At 48.7% G+C, this 22117-nt stretch overlaps 1 protein-coding gene across 1 annotated transcript; it reads left to right on the forward strand.

Moving 5' to 3' along the window:
• The first annotated feature begins 14222 nt into the window (after window positions 1–14222).
• Window positions 14223–20689, forward strand: ATP5MC1 (ATP synthase membrane subunit c locus 1). The gene is made up of 5 exons (XM_079327732.1): window positions 14223–14333; window positions 15307–15355; window positions 16212–16289; window positions 17898–18076; window positions 20526–20689. Exons 2-5 carry the CDS (start codon window positions 15317–15319, stop codon window positions 20638–20640), a joined length of 411 nt encoding a protein of 136 aa, XP_079183858.1. The 5' UTR covers window positions 14223–14333; window positions 15307–15316; the 3' UTR covers window positions 20641–20689.
• The last annotated feature ends 1428 nt before the right edge of the window (window positions 20690–22117 follow it).

Raw genomic sequence — 22117 nt, forward strand, 5'->3', positions numbered from 1 at the left:
TCTTCTCTTTTTGTATATTTTTTTTTTTTTTTTTTTTTTTTTTTTTTTTTTTTTTTTTTTTGCCTTTTGCCCAGCGGATTTTTGTGCCGTTGGGGAGGGGGGCGGCGGCCGCTGGAGGAGGAGGAGGAGGAGGAGGAGGAAGGAGGGGAGGGGGCGGCCCCGGCGGGCAGGGCGGTGGCGCCGGTGGCTACGGGGGGCCCCCCGAGCTGGCCCGAGTGGCCCCGGAGTGAACACCGGACACCGGGAATTTGGAGGAATTGGGGAGATTAAATAAAGCCTGGGTTGGAAAATTAAAAAAAAAAAAAAAAAAAAAGAAAAGAGTGAAAATGTGAAAATGTTTGCGGGAGGAAGCCACGTGGTGATGCGGGGGGGAGGGGCTGGGGAAAAGGGGGGAGGGGAGGGGGAGGGGGCGGCCGCTACTTATTTATTAATTTATTTATTTGAATTCCATTTAATTCCTGCTCGGGATGGGGGGCGCGTCCCTCCCCCCCCACCCTCCCTCTCCCCCTTCCCCAACATCCCCCCCGCCCCCCACCCCTCCCCCCCAACCCATCGGGGGCTCCTTCCCATCTGCCGCGCCCCTCCCCCACCCTCCCCTCCCCCTCCCTCCCCTCCCCCCGGAGCCTCAATGGGATTTTTCTGGGTGTAAAAAACTTCGGCATCAAAGGGGCCGGCGGGGCCCTGGCGCCAGCGCTGGGGCTGGGTTTGGGGGCGGGGGTCGCGCTGGGATCGCCCCCTCCCCCCGGGACCCCCGGGCTGGGTTTGGGGGCGGGGGTCGCGCTGGGATCGCCCCCTCCCCCCGGGACCCCCGGGCTGGGTTTGGGGGCGGGGGTCGCGCTGGGATCGCCCCCTCCCCCCGGGACCCCCGGGCTGGGTTTGGGGGCGGGGGTCGCACTGGGATCGCCCCCTCCCCCCGGGACCCCCGGGCTGGGTTTTGGGGGTTTTTTGGGGGGGAGTGACCCCGCTATTGTCTGAGCCCCGGGGAGGGGGCGAGGGGCACAAAGGGACCCCCCAGCGCCCCCGCCCCTCTGTCCGTCCGTCCGTCCGTCCGTCCCCCGCCGCCTTTTCGGGCCCGTTTGTATTTTTAGGATGGAGCCGGGTTGAAAATAGCAGCGAGCCCACCCCAACCCCAAAGAGCCCCCGGGGGAACCGGGACTGGGCTGGGGGAACCGGGACTGGGCTGGGGGAACCGGGAGAACCGGGACTGGGCTGGGGGAACCGGGACTGGGCTGGGGGAACCGGGGGAACCGGGACCGGGCTGGGGGTACCGGGGAGAAGCGGGGCTCGGCTGGGTTGGGGGTACCGGGAGATTCGGGGGTACCGGGGGGCACCGGGGGCTGGGATTGGGGTCTCGGGGATTCGGGGATTTTGGGGGTTTCGGGGATTTTGGGATTTCGGGGCTGAGATTGGGGTCCCGGAATTTCGGGGATTTTGGGAGTTTCGGGGATTTTGGGGCTCTCGGGGAGTTCGGGATTGGGGTTTTGGGTGTTTCGGAGGTCGCGGGGGTTTTGGGCTGGGATTGGGATTTCGGGGGTTTTGGGGGTCCCCGGGGGGGTTTTGGGGTCTCTCCCCCGCCCCCTCCCCTCCGCCGGGAGCGGCCCCTCCCCCTCCCCGGGCCGTAATTAACTCTTAATGAGGCGGCTCTTAATGAGCGCCGCTCCCGCGTCCCCCCCGCCCATCCCCGCCCTGCACGAGGGGAAAAAACCGGGAAAGGTCGGGAAATCCCTGGAAAAGGGCGGGAAATTCCTGAAAAAAAATTGAGAAATTCCTAAAAAATGTTGGGAAAATTCCCTTTAAAAAATCTCTAAAAAAAGAGGAAAAATTCCTAAAAAAAATGTTTGGTAATTCCCCCCAAAAATCTCTTTAAAATGATGAAAAATTCCTTAAAAGTGTTGGGAAATTCTTTTAAAAAAGTTGGGAAATTCCTAAACAAAAATGTTGAAGAATCCCTAAAAGTGTGCTGGGAAATTCCTAAAAAAAATGTAGGAAAATGTCTAAAAAAAAAGTTGAAGAATTCCTTAAAAGTGTTGGAAATTCCTGAAAAAAAAAAAAAATGTTGAAGAATTCCTGAAAAAAAAGTTGGGAAATTCCTAAAAAAAATGTTGAAGAATTCCTTAAAAAGTGTTGGAAAATTTCTAAAAAAATATCAGAAAATCCCTGAAAAAAATATTGGAAATTTCCCTAAAAAATGTTGGAAAATTTCTAAAAAATGTTGGAAAATTTAAAAAAAATATTAGAAAATACTTTTGAAAATGTTGAAAAATTCCTAAAAAATGCTAGAAAATCTGTTTTTAAAAGTTGGAAAATTCCTGAAAAGACTTTTGGGAAATTTCCCTAAAAAAAAAATCTTGGGAAATCCCTGAAAAAAAATCTCTAAAAAATGTTGGAAAATTCCTTTTAAAAAAATGTTGGAAAATCCCTGAAAAAAATCCCTAAAAAAAGTTGGGAAATTCCTAAAGAAAAGTTGGGAAAATACTGAAAAAATGTTGAAAAAACATCCCTGAAAAATGTTGGGAAAATTCCAAAAAAATTGTTGGAAAATTCCTGATAAAGGTTGGAAAATTCCTAAAAAAATTTTGAGAAATTCCAGAAAAAAAATTTCAAAATTCCTAAAAAAATGTTGGAAAATCCCTTTAAAATGTTGAAAAATTCCTTTAAAAATATTGGAAAATTCCTAAAAAAATGTTGGAAAATTCCTTTAAAAATGGTGAAGAATCCCTAAAAAAGTGTTTCCCTAAAAACACAGATAAAAGAGAAAAACCACCAAAAAATGGGGGGAAATATTAAAAAGTGGGAAAAACAGCAAAAAAATGGGAAAAAATCCCCCTAAAAATGGGAAAAACAGACCAAAAAATAGGAAAAAAAACCCCTCCACTCCCAAAATAGGGAAAAACAGATAAAAAAAGGGGGGAAAAAACCGTAAAAGTGGGAAAAATACAACAAAAAAAGGGGGGGAAAAACCACCAAAAAATATAGGGAAAAAATGCAGAAAATTGGGGGGAAAAAAAAACACTCAAAAAATGTAAAAAAATCTCAAAAAAAAAAGGGAAAAAATCACCCCAAAAATAGGAACAAAATTCCCCCAAAAATAGGAAAAAACACACCAAAAACAGGAAAAATCCACAAAAATTGGGAAAAAAAAACCCACAAAAAATATGGAAAAAAACACCTCAAAAATTGGGAAAAAAACATCCCAAACGTGGGGGAAAACCACCCAAAAATAAGAACAAAACTGCCCCAAAAATAGGAAAATACCTCACCTCAAAATAGGAAAAATGCACAAAAATATGGGGAAAAAACTCTCAAAAAATAGGGAAAAAACACAAAAAAAAAATCGGGAAGAAACCACCCAAAAATGGGGAGGAAAAAACACCCCAAAATTAAGAAAAAAACCCACAAAAACATGGGGAACAAACACTGAAAAAATGGGGGAAAATATCCAAAAAGTGCAGAGAAAACACCCAAAAATGGGGGGAAAAAACACCCAAAAATAGGAAAAACCACAAGAAATGAGGGGGAAAAAAACATTCAAAAAAATGGGGGAAAACATGGAAAAAATGGGGGGGGAAACACCCCAAAAATAGGAAAAAACCCCACAAAAATAGGAAAAAACACAAAAACATGGGGAAAACCATTAAAAAAATGGGAAAAAAAACATCCAAAAATGGGGAGGAAAAAACACCCCAAATACAGGAAAAAAATCCCAAAAATAGGAAAAAAGCCACAAAAACATGGGAAAAAACACTCAAAAATGGGGAGAAAACATCCAAAAATGGGGAGGAGAAAACACCTCAAAAATAGGAAAAAAACCACAAAAACGTGAGAAAAAACACTCAAAAAATTGGGAGAAAACACTCCAAAAATAGGAAAAAACCTCAAAAACCTTGGGGAAAAACACTCAAAAAATGGGAAAAAACCACCCAAAAATGGGGAGGAAAAAACCATCCCTAAAATAGGAAATAAAGCTACAGAAAAATGGGAAAAACATTCCAAAAAAAAGGGGGGGGGGAAACACCCAGAAAATGGGTGGGAAACACAAAAAATAAAATTAAAAAAGGAAAAAAACCACCCAAAAATAGGAACAAAACTGGATCAGGATTTGGGACAATTCCTGATTTTCTGGCAATTCTTGGAATTTCCAAATCCCACTTTTCCCAATTTCTTTATTCCAAATCTTTCCCAGGAGCTGGACATGGAGACAGAAACAGGATTTGGGACAATTTCTGTTTTTCTGACAATTCCTGGATTTTCCACCTTCTGGTACTAAATTCAATCCCACTTTTCCCAATTTCTTTATCCCAAATATTCCATGGAAATCTGGAATTCCAGGGAACGTTTCTCATTTCCCAGGAGCTGGGTATGGAGACAGAGACAGGATTTGGGACAATTCCTGATTTTCTGGCAATTCCTGGAATTTCCTCCTTTATATTTGATCCCAAATCCCACTTTTCCCAATTTCTTTATCCCAAATATTCCATGGAAACCCGGGAATGTTTCTCATTTCCCAGGAGTTGACACAGAGACAGAGACAGGATTTGGGACAATTCCTGATTTTCTGGCAATTCCTGGAATTTCCAAATCCCACTTTTCCCAATTTCTTTATCCCAAATACTCCATGGAAATCTGGAATTCCGGGGAATGCTGCTGCATTTGCCAGGAGTTGACACAGAGACAGAAACAGGACAATTTCTGCTTTTCTGACAATTCCTGGATTTTCCACCTCCTGGTACTAAATTCAATCCCACTTTTCCCGATTTCTTTATCCCAAATATTCCATGGAAACCCGGGAATGTTTCTGCCTCTCCCAGGGAACAGCCACGCCGGGATAACCAGCAACGAGGGCAGCTGGAAATTCCTCTCACCCTATTAATTCCCGCCTTAATGAGAGGAAAATCGCGGGAATTATTGCCCTGAGCACACACCATAAAGATATCGGGATCAGAATTCCCACTTTTCCATCGGGAAGGGCTCTGGGGCCGCTGCAGCCCCTGCAGAAGGGCTGGGGTTAATGGGGGCCCCGGGAGGGTAATTAGGGACTAATGGGTTTAATCAGCTCATAATGAGTGAGGCGGGGGTGGAGGGAATGGGGGATCCAGGGAGAGGGAATGGGGGATTTATGGAGAGGGAATGGGGGATCCAGGGAGAGGGAATGGGGGATTTATGGAGAGGGAATGGGGGATCCAGGGAGAGGGGATGGGGGATTTATGGAGAGGGAATGGGGGATTTATGGAGAGGGAATGGGGGATCCAGGGAGAGGGGATGGGGGATCCAGGGAGAGGGAATGGGGGATTTATGGAGAGGGAATGGGGGATCCAGGGAGAGGGATTGGGGTTTGTAGGGAATGGGGGATCCAGGGAGGGGGGGATTGGGGTTTGTAGGGAATGGGGGATCCAGGGAGGGGGATTGGGATTGGGGTTTGTAGGGAATGGGGGATCCAGGGAGAGGGATTGGGATTGGGGTTTGTTGGGAATGGGGGATCCAGGGAGAGGGATTGGGGGATTTATGGAATAGGATTGGGATTGGGGTTTGTTGGGAATGGGAACAAGGATTGGGGTTTGTTGGGAATGGGAATAGGGATTGGGATTTGTTGGGAATGGGAACAGGGATTGGGGTTTGTAGGGATTGGGGTTTGTAGGGATTGGGAACAGGATTGGGGTTTGTAGGGATTGGGGTTTATAGGAATTGGGAACAGGGATTGGGGTTTGTAGGGATTGGGAACGGGATTGGGGTTTGGAAGGAATGGGGGATCCAGGGAGCAGAGATTGGGATCAGGGTTTGTAGGGATTGGGAACAGGATTGGGGTTTGTAGGGATTGGGGTTTGTAGGAATTGGGAACAGGATTGGGGTTTGTAGGGATTGGGAACAGGATTGGGGTTTATAGGAATTGGGAACAGGATTGGGGTTTGTAGGGATTGGGGTTTATAGGAATTGGGAACAGGGATTGGGGTTTGTAGGGATTGGGAACAGGATTGGGGTTTGTAGGGATTGGGGTTTGTAGGGATTTGGAACAGGATTGGGGTTTGGAAGGAATGGGGGATCCAGGGAGCAGAGATTGGGATCAGGGTTTGTAGGGAATGGGAACAGGGAGAGGGTTTGGGGTTTGTAGGGAACAGGGCAATCCCTAAAGAGGATTTGGAAATCCCAAACTGGACCTGCCCCTCTCCATCCCCAGTTTTCTCTCAGAGATCCCATTTTTGGGGAAGAAAGGCAGAATTTGGGGCAGGATTTTAGCCCCAAAAAATCCACGGATTTCACCCAAGAAGGAACAGCCTGGGTTTTTTTTTTGTTTGTTTGTTTTTTTTCCATGGAAAAACCGGGAATTTGTCCACGGAATGAAATCCCTGATGCAGAAATGTTTAATTGCCATTAATGTCAATATTTCCCCAGGTGATTTCCTGCTGGGAATTGCCCCAATTCCCGGCGGGATTTCCTGGAAACCCTCCAGGATCAGGATAAAAACACCCCCAGAGCTGCTGCAGAGCCCCAGAAAAGCAGGAACGGCAGGAGGGAGGTGAGAATTGCAGGAAAATCGGGAATTCTGACTCTGCTTGTGGGGATGGGGCTTGGAATTCAGGGAATTTGGGATTGGGGAAATCTCTGTGCAGGAAAATTGGGAATTCTGACTCTGCTTGCGGGGATGGGGCTTGGAATTTGGGGAAATCCCTGTCAGGAAAATTGGGAATTCTGACTCTCTTTGTGTGAATGAGGGTTTGGAATTCGGGGAATTTGGGATTGAGGAATTCCAGGAAAATCGGGAATTCTGCTTCTGCTTGTGGGAATGAGGGTTTGGAATTCGGGGAATTTGGGATTGGGGAATTCCAGGAAAATTGGGAATTCTGCTTCTGCTTGTGGGAATGAGGGTTTGGAATTCAGGGAAATCCCTGTCAGGAAAATCGGGAATTCTGATTCTCCTGGTGGGAATGGGGCTTGGGATTCAGGGAATTTGGGATTGGGGAACTCCAGGAAAATTGGGAATTCTGACTCTCTTTGTGGGAATGAGGGTTTGGAATTCAGGGAATTTGGGATTGAGGGAATCCCTGTCAGGAAAATTGGGAATTCTGATTCTCCTTGTGGGAATTTGGGTTTGGAATTCAGGGAATTTGGGATTGAGGGAATCCCTGTCAGGAAAATCAGGAATTCTGATTCTCCTTGTGGGAATTTGGGTTGGAATTTGGGGAAAATCCCTGTCAGGAAAATCAGGAATTCTGATTCTCCTTGTGGGAATGAGGTTTTGGAATTCAAGGAATTTGGGATTTGGGGGAATCCCTGTGCAGGGGATTTTTGGGATGGAGGGAACATTCCCAGCCTGATCCCTCTGGAATCACATCCCGACCCTCCCGCGTGTGGCGGGCGCTGCAGGTCCCGATTGTCGCGATATTATCCCGATATTATCCCGGTGTTATCCCGATACTATCCCGATATTTTCCAGGTTATCCCGAGGGAGTTGCAGCTGAAGATGTCCCTGAGGTCGCTGCGGGCGCTGCCGCTGCTGCTGGCCTGGCTGGGGCTGGTGTGCGCCGAGGAGAGCGGCCAGGGGTGAGACCGGGGGCGGCGATTTGGGGTTTGGGGGCGGGGATTTGGGGTTTGGGGGCTGGGATTTGGGGTTTGGGGGCTGGGATTTGGGGTTTGGGGGCTGGGATTTGGGGTTTGGGGGCTGGGGCTGGGGTTTGGGATTTGGGGTTTGGGGGCTGGGATTTGGGGTTTGGGGGCTGGGATTTGGGGTTTGGGGGCGGGGATTTGGGGTTTAGGGGGCTGGGATTTGGGGTTTGGGGGCTGGGATTTGGGGGCTGGGGGCTGGGATTTGGGGTTTGGGGGCTGGGATTTGGGGGCTGGGGGCTGGGATTTGGGGTTTAGAAGGCTGGAATTTGGGGTTTAGGGGCTGGGATTTGGGATTTGGGGGCTGGGATTTGGGGTTTGGGGGCTGGGATTTGGGGTTTGGGGGCTGGGGCTGGGGTTTGGGGGCTGGGATTTGGGATTTGGGGACTGGGAGCCTTCCCCAGCCCCTCTGGGGGGGCCTGATCCAGCCACCCCTGGATCAGGGGTGAATTCCATGGATTGGGGAGTTTATCCCTCAGATTCAGGGCTGATCCCATGGATTTGGTATGGATTTCATGGATTGGAGGCTGATCCTATGGATTCAGGATGTGACCCCGATCCCTGTGGGATCAGGAGTCACCACATCCCAATGGGATCAGCAGTGACTAAATCCTGGTGGGATCAGGAATCCCATCCCAATGGGATCAGGAATGACCCCATCCCAATGGGATCAGGAGTCACCACATCCCAATGGGATCAGCAATGCCCAAATCCTGGTGGGATCAGGAATCCCACCCCAATGGGATCAGGAACGACACCATCCCAATGGGATCAGGAATGACACCATCCCAATGGGATCATTCTCCTCCATCCCATAGGGTCAGATCCCAATGGGATCACACAGCCCCCATTCCCACGGGATCAGATTCCAATGGGATCAGATATCCCATTCCCATGGGGTCAGATCCCAATGGGATCAGATATCCCATTCCCATGGGGTCAGATCCCAATGGGATCAGATATCCCATCCCATGGGGTCAGATCCCAATGGGATCACACAGCCCCCATTCCCACGGGATCAGATCCCAATGGGATCAGATATCCCATTCCCATAGGGTCAGATCCCAATGGGATCAGATATCCCATTCCCACGGGATCAGATTCCAATGGGATCAGATATCCCATTCCCATAGGGTCAGATTCCAATGGGATCAGATATCCCATTCCCATGGGGTCAGATCCCAATGGGATCAGATATCCCATTCCCATAGGGTCAGATCCCAATGGGATCAGATATCCCATTCCCATGGGGTCAGATCCCAACGGGATCAGATATCCCATTCCCATGGGGTCAGATCCCAATGGGATCAGATATCCCATCCCATGGGGTCGGATCCCAACGGGATCACACTGATCCCATCCCATGGGGTCACACTGTCCCTGTCCCCATTGTCCCAGTGTCCCCTGTCCCCATTCCCATGGGGATCCCTGTCCCCATTCCCATGGGGTCCCTATCCCCATTCCCATGGGGTCCCTGTCCCCATTCCCATGGGATCCCTGTCCCCATTCCCATGGGATCCCTGTCCCCATTCCCATGGGGTCCCTATCCCCATTCCCATGGGATCCCTGTCCCCATTCCCATGGGGATCCCTGTCCCCATTCCCATGGGGATTCCTGTCCCCATTCCCATGGGATCCCTGTCCCCATTGTCCCAGTGTCCCCGTGGCCGCCCGGCCGCTGCAGCGCCGTTACTCGGAGGCCACATGGGATCACACTGATCCCATCCCATGGGGTCAGATCCCAACAGGATCACACTGATCCCATCCCATGGGTTGACACTGTCCCCATTGTCAGTGTCCCCGTGGCCGCCCGGCCGCTGCAGCGCCGTTACTCCGAGGCCACATGGGATCACACTGATCCCATCCCATGGGGTCAGATCCCAATGGGATCACACTGATCCCATTCCCATGGGATCCCTGTCCCCATTCCCATGGGATCCCTGTCCCCATTCCCATGGGGTCCCTGTCCCCATTCCCATGGGATCCCTGTCCCCATTGTCCCAGTGTCCCCGTGGCCGCCCGGCCGCTGCAGCGCCGTTACTCCGAGGCCACCCTGGCCAGTGACTACAGCCGCACCATGGACCACGTGCTCAGGAAGAACTTTGTGGAGTGGCTGCTGGCCCGGAGGGAGAAGAAGAGCCCGTGAGTCACAGTCCCCAAAATTCCCAAATTCCCAAATTCCTGAATTCCCAAATCACCAATTTCCAAATTCCCGAATTCCTGAATTCCCAAATCACCAATTTCCAAATTCCCAAATTCCTGAGTCCAAAAATGCTCGAATTCCCGAATTCCCGAATTTATGAATTTCCGACTTTCCAAATTCCTGCATCCCCAAACTCCCAGATTCCTGAATTTCCAAATTCTCAAATTCCCAAATTTCCAAAATTTCCCAAATTCCTGAATTCCCGAATTTCTAAATTCTCAAATCCCCAAATTCTCGAATTCCCAAAATTCCCGAATTCCCCAAATTCTCAAATTCCCAAATTCCCAAAATCTCAAATTCCCAAATTCCTGAATTCTCAGGACCCCAGCTGTTCTTTCCTCACAGAATATCAGGATTTTCCCAATTTCCCCAGGAATTTTCACTTTTATTTTCCCCCAAATCCCTGAAATTTTCCCATTTATTTTTTCCCCAAATCCCTGAAAAATTCCTGATTTTTTTTTCCCCAAACCCCTGAAAATTTCCCATTTATTTTTTCCCCAAATCCCTGAAAAATTCCTGATTTTTTTCCCCCAAACCCCTGAAATTTCCCATTTTTCCCCCAAATCCCTGAAAATTTCCCATTTATTTTATCCCCAAATCCCTGAAAAATTCCTGATTTTTTCCCCCCAAACCCCTGAAAATTTCCCATTTTTTCCCCCAAATCCTGAAAATTTCCCATTTATTTTCCCCCAAATCCCTGAAAAATTCCTGATTTTTTTCCCCAAACCCCTAAAATTTTCCCATTTTTTCCCCCAAACCCCTGAAAATTTCCCATTTTTTCCCCCAAACCCCTGAAATTTTCCCATTTATTTTTCCCCCAAACTCCTGAAAAATTCCTGATTTTTTTCCCCAAACCCCTAAAATTTCCCATTTTTCCCCCAAACCTGTGAAAATTTCCCATTTTTTTCCCCCAAACCCCTGAAATTTTCCCATTTATTTTTTCCCCAAACCCCTGAAATTTTCCCATTTTTTCCCCCAAACCCCTGAAATTTTCCCATTTTTCCCCAAACCCCTGAAATTTTCCCATTTATTTTTTCCCCAAATCCCTGAAAAATTCCTGATTTTTTTCCCCCAAACCTCTGAAAATTTCCCATTTTTCCCCCAAACCCCTGAAATTTTCCCATTTATTTTTTCCCCAAATCCCTTAAAAATTCCTGATTTTTTTTCCCCAAGCCCCTGAAATTTCCCATTTTTCCCCCAAATCCCTCAAATTTTCCCATTTTTCCCCAAACCCCTGAAATTTCCCATTTATTTTTCCCCCAAACCCCTGAAAAATTCCTGATTTTTTTTCCCCCCAAACCCCTGAAATTTTCCCGTTTTTTTCTCCCCAAACCCCTGAAATTTTCCCATTTTTCCCCAAACCCCTGAAATTTCCCATTTTTCCCCCCAAACCCCGGGAATTTTCCCATTTATTTTTCCCCCAAACCCCTGAAATTTCCCATTTTTCCCCCAAACCCCTGAATTTTCCCATTTTTCCCCAAACCCCTGAAATTTCCCATTTTCCCCCCAAACCCCTGAAATTTCCCATTTTTCCCCCAAACCTCTGAAAATTTCCCATTTTTCCCCAAACCCCTGAAATTTCCCATTTTTCCCCAAACCCCTGAAATTTCCCATTTTTCCCCCAAACCCCGGGAATTTTCTCACCGGGGCTGGAGCAGGACCCGATGATCACGCGGGACTCGGGCTCCCTCTGGCGGATCCTTTTCGGGATTTTTTGGGGGATTTTGGGATTTTTTGGGGGATTTTTTTGGGATTTTGGGATTTTTGGGGATTTTTTGGAGCTTTTCCCGCAGTGACATCGCGCAGCCCTTCCGGAGAGAGGCCGAGCCCCAGGATTTGGGGCTGGATTTGGGGGCGCGGGGAGCCCCGGAATTGCTGGAATGGCTCTGGAAAAACAAGGAAAAACAGAGGTGAGGGGGAGGGGAGAATTTGGGGGATTTGGGGGTTTTATAAATGGGATTTTAGGGGGTTTTATACAGAATTTTGGGGGGTTTTATACAGAGTTTTGGGGTTTTAAAATGGGATTTTAGGGGGTTTTATACAGAATTTTGGGGGGTTTTATACAGAGTTTTGGGGTTTTAAAATGGAATTTTAGGGGGTTTTATACAGAATTTTGGGGGTTTTTAAATGAAATTTTAGGGGGTTTTATACAGAATTTTGGGGGGTTTTTTAATGGGATTTTGGGGTTTTTAAATGGAATTTTAGGGGGTTTCATACAGAATTTTGGGGGGTTTTTAATGGAATTTGGGGCATTTTTTGGGGTTTTATACAGAATTTTTGGGGGTTTTTAATGGGATTTGGGGGTTTTTAATGGAATTTTAGGGGGTTTCATACAGAATTTGGGAGGGGGTGGGGTTTAATGGAATTTGGGGAATTTTGGGGTTTTAAAATAGAATTTGGGGGGTTTTATACAGAATTTTGGGGGGTTTTTAATGGAATTTGGGGGGTTTTATGGAATTTGGGGGAATTTCTTTGGGTTTTTACAGAATCTGGAGGGATTTGTGTTTTTTACAAAATTTGGAATTATTTTGTGGTTTTTTTACAGAATTTGGGGGGTCTGTACAGAATTTGGGCGATTTGTTGAGTGTTTTTATAGAAATTTGAATATTTGGGGTTTTTTAAACGGGATTTATTGGGTTTTTAATGCAAATTTATTGGGGTTTTTTTGCTTTTAAACTCTATTTTTACATAAAATTTATTTTTTTTCCCCAGTTTTCCAGCTCTGGAAGGTTCTGGGGGCCTGAAGGAATTTTTGGAGCAGGAATTCCTGACCTGGCTGATGTCAGGAGAGCTCTGCAGGGCCACGTGAGTCCCTGAAAATCCCTTTATCCCCCCAAATTTTGGGGTTTTTTGGGGATCACATTCCTGAAATCCCCAAAGGAAGAACTGGATGAGATTTGGGATTTTTTTTCCAACCCAAAATTCTGGGATTTTTGACAGATTTTCCAAAATTATTTCAGCTAATTCCCACAAAAAAAAAACAAAAACAAAAACAAATTTAAAAAAGGGAAAAGGCAAAATTCCATTCCTGCCCTTTTCCCTTTTTTTAATGGAAAATCTGCAATTTCTGGGATAAAACAGAAAAAAACCCACCCAAAATCTCTGGAAAGAGCTGTTGGGAAAATTTGGAAATATGGAGAAAAAATACAAAAAAATAAAAAAATTAAAAAGTGAATGAATAATTCATTAAAATCACATTTTTTAAAGGTGATTCCACAGGAATTTTTAGGATTTTTTGTGCTTTTTTTCCCTGCCAGGACCTCGTAGCTCCAGGATTTTCCATGGAATTCCTTCCCCATCCCAGGATTTTTCCCCCGTGGAGCTTTTTCCTCTTGAAATAAAGGAGTTTAATTAAAATTAATAATTGTAATTAATTCCATTAATAATGTCTGGGTGAGCAGTGTGGGGAGGGGATTAAAACATCAGAGAGTTCCCAAATAAATTCCCAAATCCAGAATTCCTGGGAATGGCTTGGGAAGGATCCTAAATATCCCAAATTAATTTCCCTTATTTCACTCTGTACCAAAAAAACCCCAAAAATCTTTCCTGGTCCCACAGAATCTCCCCTGGTCCCAAAAATTCTTCTCTGGTCCTAAAAAACTTCCTTGATCCCAAAAAAAAACCCTTTTCTGGTCACAAAATCCTTCTCTGGTCCCACAAATTCTTCTCTTGTCCCATAGAATCTCCCCTGGTCCCACAAATCCTTCTCTGGTCCCAAAAATCCTTCTCTTGTCCCTCAGAACCTTCTCTGATCCCACAAATCCTCCTCTGATCCCACAAATCCTTCTCTGATCCCACAAATCCTCCTCTGATCCCACAAATCCTTCTCTGGTCCCAAAAATCCTTCTCTTGTCCCTCAGAACCTTCTCTGATCCCACAAATCCTCCTCTGATCCCACAAATCCTTCTCTGATCCCACAAATCCTCCTCTGATCCCACAAATCCTTCTCTGGTCCCAAAAATCCTTCTCTTGTCCCTCAGAACCTTCTCTGATCCCACAAATCCTTCTCTGGTCCCAAAAATCCTTCTCTTGTCCCTCAGAACCTTCTCTGATCCCACAAATCCTCCTCTGATCCCACAAATCCTTCTCTGATCCCAAAACTCCTCCTCTGATCCCACAGAACCTTCTCTTGTCCCACAGAACCTTCTCTTGTCCCACAGAACTTTGTTCTGTCCCACAAACTCGGCTCCTCTCCCTCCGCATTTTCCGTCCCTTCACACCCTCCCTCAGGACACGGCCCCGCCCTTTTTCGCTCACCGCTTGATTGACACCTGTCTCACCTAATCAGCGAGCGCCCAGCCTCCGCAACCCACCAATCACCGCTCGCTTTCCCGCCCCTCCCTCCCGCCTTCTTCCCGCCGTCCCCGGATGCGGGAGGGCGGGGCTTACGCGGGGATCCACCAATGGGAAGGGAGAACGCGGGCGCGCGGGCGCGGCGGCAGCCAATGGGAGCGGAGGACGCCGGCGGGGACACGGCCAAGGTGACGCTGCCCACAGAGCAGCCGCCGCCGCCGGCCCGAGCGGACCCCGCGCAGGTGGGAGCCGGGCCGGGCCGGGGCCGCGCCCGCCGCTGCCGCCGCAGCCTCAGGGCCCTCGGCAGAGTCCCGGTGCCCGCTGCGCTCGTGCCCTTCGCTGCCAGGCGGGCGCTGCGGCCTGCGCTGCCCTCGGGGGGTCGTGAGGGCAGCGGGGTGGGAGGGAAGGAGGGGAGAGCTGGGATGGGGCTGAGCGGGGAAGGGAGTGAGCGGGGATTAACGGGCAGGGCTGAGGGGACAGCGGGGGACACGGGGGGATAAAACCTTGGGGACAGTTGGGGACATGGGGTGGATAAAGCCTTGGGGACAATCGAGGACACGGTGAAGTTAAAACCTTGGGGACAATCGGGGACAAGGTGGGGATAAAGCCTTAGGGATAGCTGGGGATGCAGTGAGGTTAAACCTTGGGGACAAAGCCTTGGGGACACAAGGGGGATAAAACCTGGGGGAGAATCGTGGACAAGGTGAGGTTAAAACCTTGGGGACAGCAGGGACACGGTGGGATTAAATTTTAGAGACAAAGCCTTGGGGACGGGGGAGGACACAGTGAGGTGAAATCTTGGGGACAAAGCCTTGGGGACAGGTGAGGACACAGTGAGATTAAATTTTGGGGACAATCAGGGACACAGTGGGGATAAAACCTTGGGGACAGGTGGGGACACAATGGGATTAAAACCTTGAGGACACAGTGAGGTTAAATCTTGGGGACAGGTGGAGACACAGTGGGGTTAAATTTTAGGGACAAAGCCCTGGGGACACAGTGAGGTTAAATCTTGGGGACACAGTGGGGTTAAATTTTAGGGACAAAGCCCTGGGGACACAGTGAGGTTAAATTTTAGGGACAAAGCCCTGGGGACACAGCAGGTTCAGTGGGACAAAGCCCTGGGGACAGCTCAGGTGTGTGTGTGACCCTGCAGGGGTGGCTGAGGGCAGCAGCTGCTGCCTGCTGGTTGATTTTGCTGTTCCTTTGTTGCAGATCCAGCACCATGCAGGCTCCCCTGGCTCTGCTGGGCTCCCCAGCTCTGGTAGGTGCCTTTCCCACCCAGAATTTGGGATTCCTGCCTGGGCTTTGGTGCCAGGCTCAGCTGGGAGGTTGTTTTAAGCCTGGTTTAAGGAGGGAGGGAACAAGGTGACCTCTGGTGACACCATGTGAGTGGCTGGCACTGAGCTGCAGGGCCCAGCAGGAACTGCTGTGTTTCCACTCAGCAATCCTGCTCTTTCCAGGAGGAAATGTGGGAATTTCTGGGGCTGTGCTCAGCCTGGGCTCTGTGGAATTGCTCGTGGGCTTGATCCAAGTGGCTGAAATACAAACAAACTCCATTAATACCATTAATCACCTTTTCTTTTCCAGTCTGTTGGGATGGTTATGGGGGATTTCAAATGCTGGGTTTTCCTGAGGGTTCCCACATCAGTGCAGGTGTGGGAGTGCTGCTCTCTGCTCCCAGGGAGTGCTGCAGGGGTTTGGGATGGATTTTGGGGAGAAGAGGGCTGGGCTGTGTTTGGGGTGGGTTAATTTGGGGTGAGGGGATGTTCTGAGCTCTCCCTGTCCCTGCAGAGGGTGTTTGGGGTGGGTTTTTTGGGATGGGGGATGTTCTGAGCTCTCCCTGTCCCTGCAGAGGGTGTTTGGGGTGGGTTTGGGGTGGGTTTTTTGGGATGGGGGATGTTCTGAGCTCTCCCTGTCCCTGCAGAGGGTGTTTGGGGTGGGTTTGGGGTGGGTTTTTTGGGATGGGGGATGTTCTGAGCTCTCCCTGTCCCTGCAGAGGGTGTTTGGGGTGGGTTTTTTGGGATGGGGGATGTTCTGAGCTCTCCCTGTCCCTGCAGAGGGTGTTTGGGGTGGGTTTTTTGGGATGGGGGATGTTCTGAGCTCTCCCTGTCCCTCAGTTCCGCTGCTGCTCCCGGGCTCTGGCCAGGCCCGTGTCCATGGCTGTGTTCAGCAGGCCTGAGGCTCAGACTGCACAGGTGAGGTGGGGATGGGCTTTGGGGTCATCCTGGTCCTGATCCTGATCCTCCATCCTGGTTCTGATCCTCCATCCTGATCCCTGATCCTCCATCCTGATCCTCCATCCTGATCCTGATCCTCCATCCTGGTCCCTGATCCTCCATCCTGATCCTGATCCTCCATCCTGGTCCCTGATCCTCCATCCTGATCCTGATCCTCCATCCTGATCCCTGATCCTCCATCCTGATCCTGATCCTCCATCCTGGTTCTGATCCTCCATCCTGATCCTCCATCCTGATCCCTGATCCTCCATCCTGATCCTGATCCTCCATCCTGATCCTGATCCTCCATCCTGATCCCTGATCCTCCATCGTCATCCTGACTCTGTTCCTCCATACTCAGCCTGTTCCTGATCCTTCATCCTGATTCTGTTCTTCCATACTGATCCTCAGCCTCTCTCCTGCTCCTGATCCTTCATCCTCATCCCTCATTCTTCATCTTCCATCCCCATTCCCATCCTTATCCTCCATCCTGTTCCTGATCCTTCATCCTCATCCCTCATCTTTCATTTTCCATCCTGGTGATCAGGACCAACCCTTCCCTTCCCTTGTTGGGTGCCAGCCCTGAGCTGTCCCTGCCTGTCCCCTGAGTGTCCCTCTGTCCCTGAGTGTCCCTCTGTCCCTGAGTGTCCCCTCTCCCCTGAGTGTCCCTCTCTCCCCTGAGTGTCCCTCTCTCCCCTGAGTGTCCCTCTGTCCCGCAGGTGTCCCTCTCTCCCCTGAGTGTCCCTCTCTCCCCTGAGTGTCCCTCTCTCCCCTGAGTGTCCCTCTCTCCCCTGAGTGTCCCTCTGTCCCTGAGTGTCCCTCTCTCCCCTGAGTGTCCCTCTGTCCCGCAGGTGTCCCTCTGTCCCGCAGGTGTCCCTCTCTCCCCTGAGTGTCCCTCTCTCCCCTGAGTGTCCCTCTGTCCCTGAGTGTCCCTCTCTCCCCTGAGTGTCCCTCTGTCCCTGAGTGTCCCTCTGTCCCCTGAGTGTCCCTCTGTCCCCTGAGTGTCCCTCTCCCCTGAGTGTCCCTCTGTCCCGCAGGTGTCCCTCTCTCCCCTGAGTGTCCCTCTGTCCCTGAGTGTCCCTCTGTCCCTGAGTGTCCCTCTCTCCCCTGAGTGTCCCTCTCTCCCCTGAGTGTCCCTCTGTCCCTGAGTGTCCCTCTGTCCCTGAGTGTCCCTCTGTCCCCTGAGTGTCCCTCTGTCCCCTGAGTGTCCCTCTCCCCTGAGTGTCCCTCTCTCCCCTGAGTGTCCCCTCTCCCCTGAGTGTCCCTCTCTCCCTGAGTGTCCCCTCTCTGTCCCTGAGTGTCCCTCTCTCCCCTGAGTGTCCCTCTCCCCTGAGTGTCCCTCTCCCCCTGAGTGTCCCTCTCTCCCCGAGTGTCCCTCTCTCCCCGAGTGTCCCTCTCTCCCCTGAGTGTCCCTCTCCCCTGAGTGTCCCTCTGTCCCGCAGGTGTCCCTCTGTCCCTGAGTGTCCCTCTGTCCCGCAGGTGTCCCTCTGTCCCGCAGGTGTCCCTCTGTCCCTGAGTGTCCCTCTCCCCTGAGTGTCCCTCTCTCCCCGAGTGTCCCTCTCCCCTGAGTGTCCCTCTGTCCCGCAGGTGTCCCTCGCTCTCCCGTGCCCCGTGCCGCCGCTCAGGCCGTTCCACATCACTCCCGTGTCCCGGGACATCGACACGGCCGCCAAATTCATCGGGGCGGGCGCGGCCACCGTGGGCGTGGCGGGCTCGGGGGCGGGCATCGGCACCGTCTTCGGGAGCCTCATCATCGGCTACGCCCGGTCAGCAGCGCGGGGCCCGGGGCTGCACCCCCGGGGGGTTCGGGGGGCTTCATTCGGGGAGGGGGAAGGGGAGATGCTGTCCCGGAGCAGCGCTGGGGGGATCGGTGGGGGCGGTGCTGCAGCATGAGTTGAAAATGGGCAGCTCTTCCCTGTAAAAATGGTTTATTCTTCCCCTAAAATGGTCACCTGTTCCCCTAAAATTGATCCTTTAAAATCGTCCCCTTTTAATGGTCTTTTTATTTAAATAGTCCCCTGTTCCCCTAAAATTGATCCTTTAAAATCGTCCCCTCTTCCCTTTAAATGGTCTTTTAAAATGATTCCCTTTTCCCTTTAAATGGTATTTTTAAATGATCCCTTTTTCCCCTGTTCCCCTAAAATTGATCCTTTAAAATCATCACCTTTTCCCTTTAAACGATCCCCTTTTCCCCTGTTCCCCTAAAATTGATCCTTTAAAATCATCACCTTTTCCCTTTAAATGATCCCTTTTTCCCCTGTTCCCCTAAAATTGATCCTTTAAAATCATCCCCTTTTCCCTTTAAATGCTCCTTTTAAATGGTCCCCTTTTCCCTTAAAATAGTTATTTTAAATGGCCCCTTTTTCCCCAAAAATGGTCATTTCAAATGGGTCCCTCTGTCCCTGAAATGGTTTCCCCTTCCCCAAAAATTGTCCTTGAGAATGGTCCCATTTCCCCCTAAAGTGTTCCCTGTTCCCATAAAATGATCCTTTGAAATTATCCCATCTTCCCTTAAAATGATCCTTTAAAAAGATCCCCTGTTCCATTAAAAATGGTCCCTTCTTCCCCAAAATTTATCCTTTTAAAAGGTTCCTTCTTTTCCTAAATTTGTTCCCCCATTCCCCTAAAACTGATCCACTCTTCTCTTAAAAAAATCTATTTTTCTATTAAGCCAGCACATTCTGTTAAAACAATTATTCCTTTAAGATAATTCTGTTTAATCCAGATAAATAAATAGATAAATAATTCTGTTTAAAATATTGTTTAATCCATTCTTCTCCCAAAAGGAGTCCATTGTTCTGTTAAAAATAATCCACTCTTAAAACAATTATCCTAATGAAACAGTGTCATTATCTTAATCAATTCTATTAAATTATCATACTATTAAAATAACTATTTTATTAATTTGTTCATTGAAATAATTCATTAATTATTTTACTTGTGTAATCCATTCAGTTAAAATTATTATTATTATTCTCTTCAAATAATCCACTGTTGTACTAAAATAATCAATTCTTCTATTCAAATAATCAATTCTTCTATTAAATTAATCCATGCTATTAAAACAAACCTATTAAATTTTTTGGAATCTCCCTCTTAATTAATTCCCAACTTTCCCCTGGAGCTCTGCTGCCTCTGCCCTCTGCTGGGGCATTCCCTGGGCTTTATTCCCTGTTTTTATTCCCTGGTTTGGGATATTATTCCCTGATTTTATTCCCTGTCTCTGGGTGGTTTAGGGCATTATATCCTGATTTTATTCCCTGGTTTGGGACAGGATTCCCTGGTTTTATTCCCTGACTCTGGGTTGGTTTGGGACATTATTCCCTGATTTTATTCCCTAGTTTTATTCCCTGGTTTTGAGTTATTCCCTGGTTTTATTTCCTAACTCTGGGTGATTTAGGGCATTATATCCTGTTTTTATTCCCTGATTTTATTCCCTGGTTTAGGGAATTATTCCCTGATTTTATTCCCTGGGTTGGGACAGGATTCCCTGGTTTTATTCCCTGACTCTGGGCTGCTTTGGCACATTATTCCCTGTTTTTATTCCCTAACTCTGGGTGGTTTAGGGCATTATTTCCTGGGTTTATTCCCTGTTTTCATTCCCTGGGTTGGGGCATTCCCAGGGTTTATTCCTTGGTTTGGGACATTATTCCCTGTTTTTATTCCCTGGTTTGGGGCATCATTCCCTGTTTTTATCCCCTGACTCTGGCAGGTTTGGGGCATTATTCCCTGATTTTATTCCCTGTTTTGTGCCTCATTCCCTGTTTTTATCCCCTGACTCTGGCAGGTTTTGTGCATCATTCCCTGATTTTATCCCCTGACTCTGGGACATCATTCCCTGTTTTTATCCCCTGACTCTGGGCAGGTTTGGGACATTATCCCCTGATTTTATCCCCTGACTCTGGGCAGGTTTGGGACATTATCCCCTGATTTTATTCCCTGTTTTGTGCCTCATTCCCTGTTTTTATCCCCTGACTCTGGGACATTATCCCCTGTTTTTATCCCCTGACTCTGGCAGGTTTGGGACATTATCCCCTGTTTTTATCCCCTGACTCTGGGCAGGTTTGGTGCATTATCCCCTGATTTTATTCCCTGTTTTGTGCCTCATTCCCTGTTTTTATCCCCTGACTCTGGCAGGTTTGGTGCATCATCCCCTGATTTTATTCCCTGTTTTGTGCCTCATTCCCTGTTTTTATCCCTGTTTTCCCATTTCAGGAACCCCTCTCTGAAGCAGCAGCTCTTCTCCTACGCCATCCTGGGCTTTGCCCTGTCTGAGGCCATGGGGCTCTTCTGTTTGATGGTGGCATTCCTGATCCTCTTTGCCATGTGACACTGCAGGGCTCTCCTCCAGCCTGACCAGTAAAATCTGCATTTCTCTACTCAAATCACTCCTTTCTGCTGGTTTTTTTTAACTTTGTTTTTTACCATTTTGGGGAGATTTTGGGCTGGGTGGAAAATCGCCACTATGGGATGAGGAATGGGGAGGAAAACCAAAATCTGCCCAAAATCTCCCCAAATTTTGGCCCAGGGAAAGCAGAGGTTGGGGAAAATTCCTTCTTTTTGGATGGAATTCCCTGAGGAAAAGGAAATCACTGCTTTTTTCCCTTTATTTTTCACCTTTTGGGGGAGATTTTGAGCTGGGAGGGAAATCGCCACTATGGGATGAGGAATGGGGAGGAAAACCAAAATCTCCCCAAAATTTGGCCCTGGGAAAGCAGAATTTGGGGAAAATTCCTTCTTTTTGGATGGAATTCCCTGAGGAAAAAGGCTGTTCTGTGCCTCATCCCATGAAAAACCTGGAGGAGAAATTCCCAAATCCTGGAATTTTGGGTTAGGCAGCTGCACCTTTAAGGAAAGGGAGCCTGGAGGGAGCTTGGCTCATTATCCCCTTGAATTAATTAAATTAATTAATGCAGCCACTCCTTGTGCACAGAGCCTCTGGCTGTGGCTGTGACCTTAATGGGATAATGGGAATGGGGAATGAGAAATGGAAATGGGATAATGGGAATAGGATTGGAATTGGGAATGGAATAATGGGATTGGGAATAATGGGAGTGGGACATGGGAACTTGTTTGGGGACATTCCTGGGAATGGGACACAGGGATGGGTTTGGGGACATCCTTGGGAACAGGACACAGGTAATGGATGGAATTCCTGAGGAGAACTCAGCTGGAAAATCTCCAAGATTTGGACAAACGTGGCTGTGGAAACAGAAGGAATTCAGGATTGTGGCTGAGCTGGAGAAGGAGAATTCCCTGGATTCTGGGCTGGAATGTGTGACCCTAAATCAAAAACAGCCTTTGGGAATCCCCCAGAGAACAACACTGTTACTGGGAGCCGAGTTACAGTTATCCTCCTGGGGAGAACTTGTATCCCAAATTCCTCTTGTATCCCAAATTCCTCTTGTATCCCAAATTCCTTATATCCCTGGGACTTTTTTGGGGAGTCCCGACCCTGGAGGGGTTTAAAAATGGAGGGGATGGCACTTGGGGACACGGCTGAGCAGTGCTGGGGTTTGATGATGTTGGAACCAGGAATATCCCGGGTGGGAAAAGATCCATCGGGATCATCCCGTCCCATTTTGGGACACCCCAAAATCCCACCCTGAGGGTTGTCCAAACACTCCTGGAGCTCTGGCAGCCTCTGGGCCGTGTCCATTCCCCGGCGAGTACCAATCCCAGAGATTTCCCACCCTGTTTTACTCTCATAATCCCGCCCTCCTCCAAATTCCCTCTTTTCCCCCCAAAAAACCCCAAATTCCCCTTTCTCCCTGCAGCCCTCCCGCCCAGCAGGGGGCGCTGTGGCG

The sequence above is a fragment of the Erithacus rubecula genome (assembly GCF_903797595.1).
Source record: "Erithacus rubecula genome assembly, chromosome: 27".
NCBI lineage: Eukaryota > Metazoa > Chordata > Aves > Passeriformes > Muscicapidae > Erithacus > Erithacus rubecula.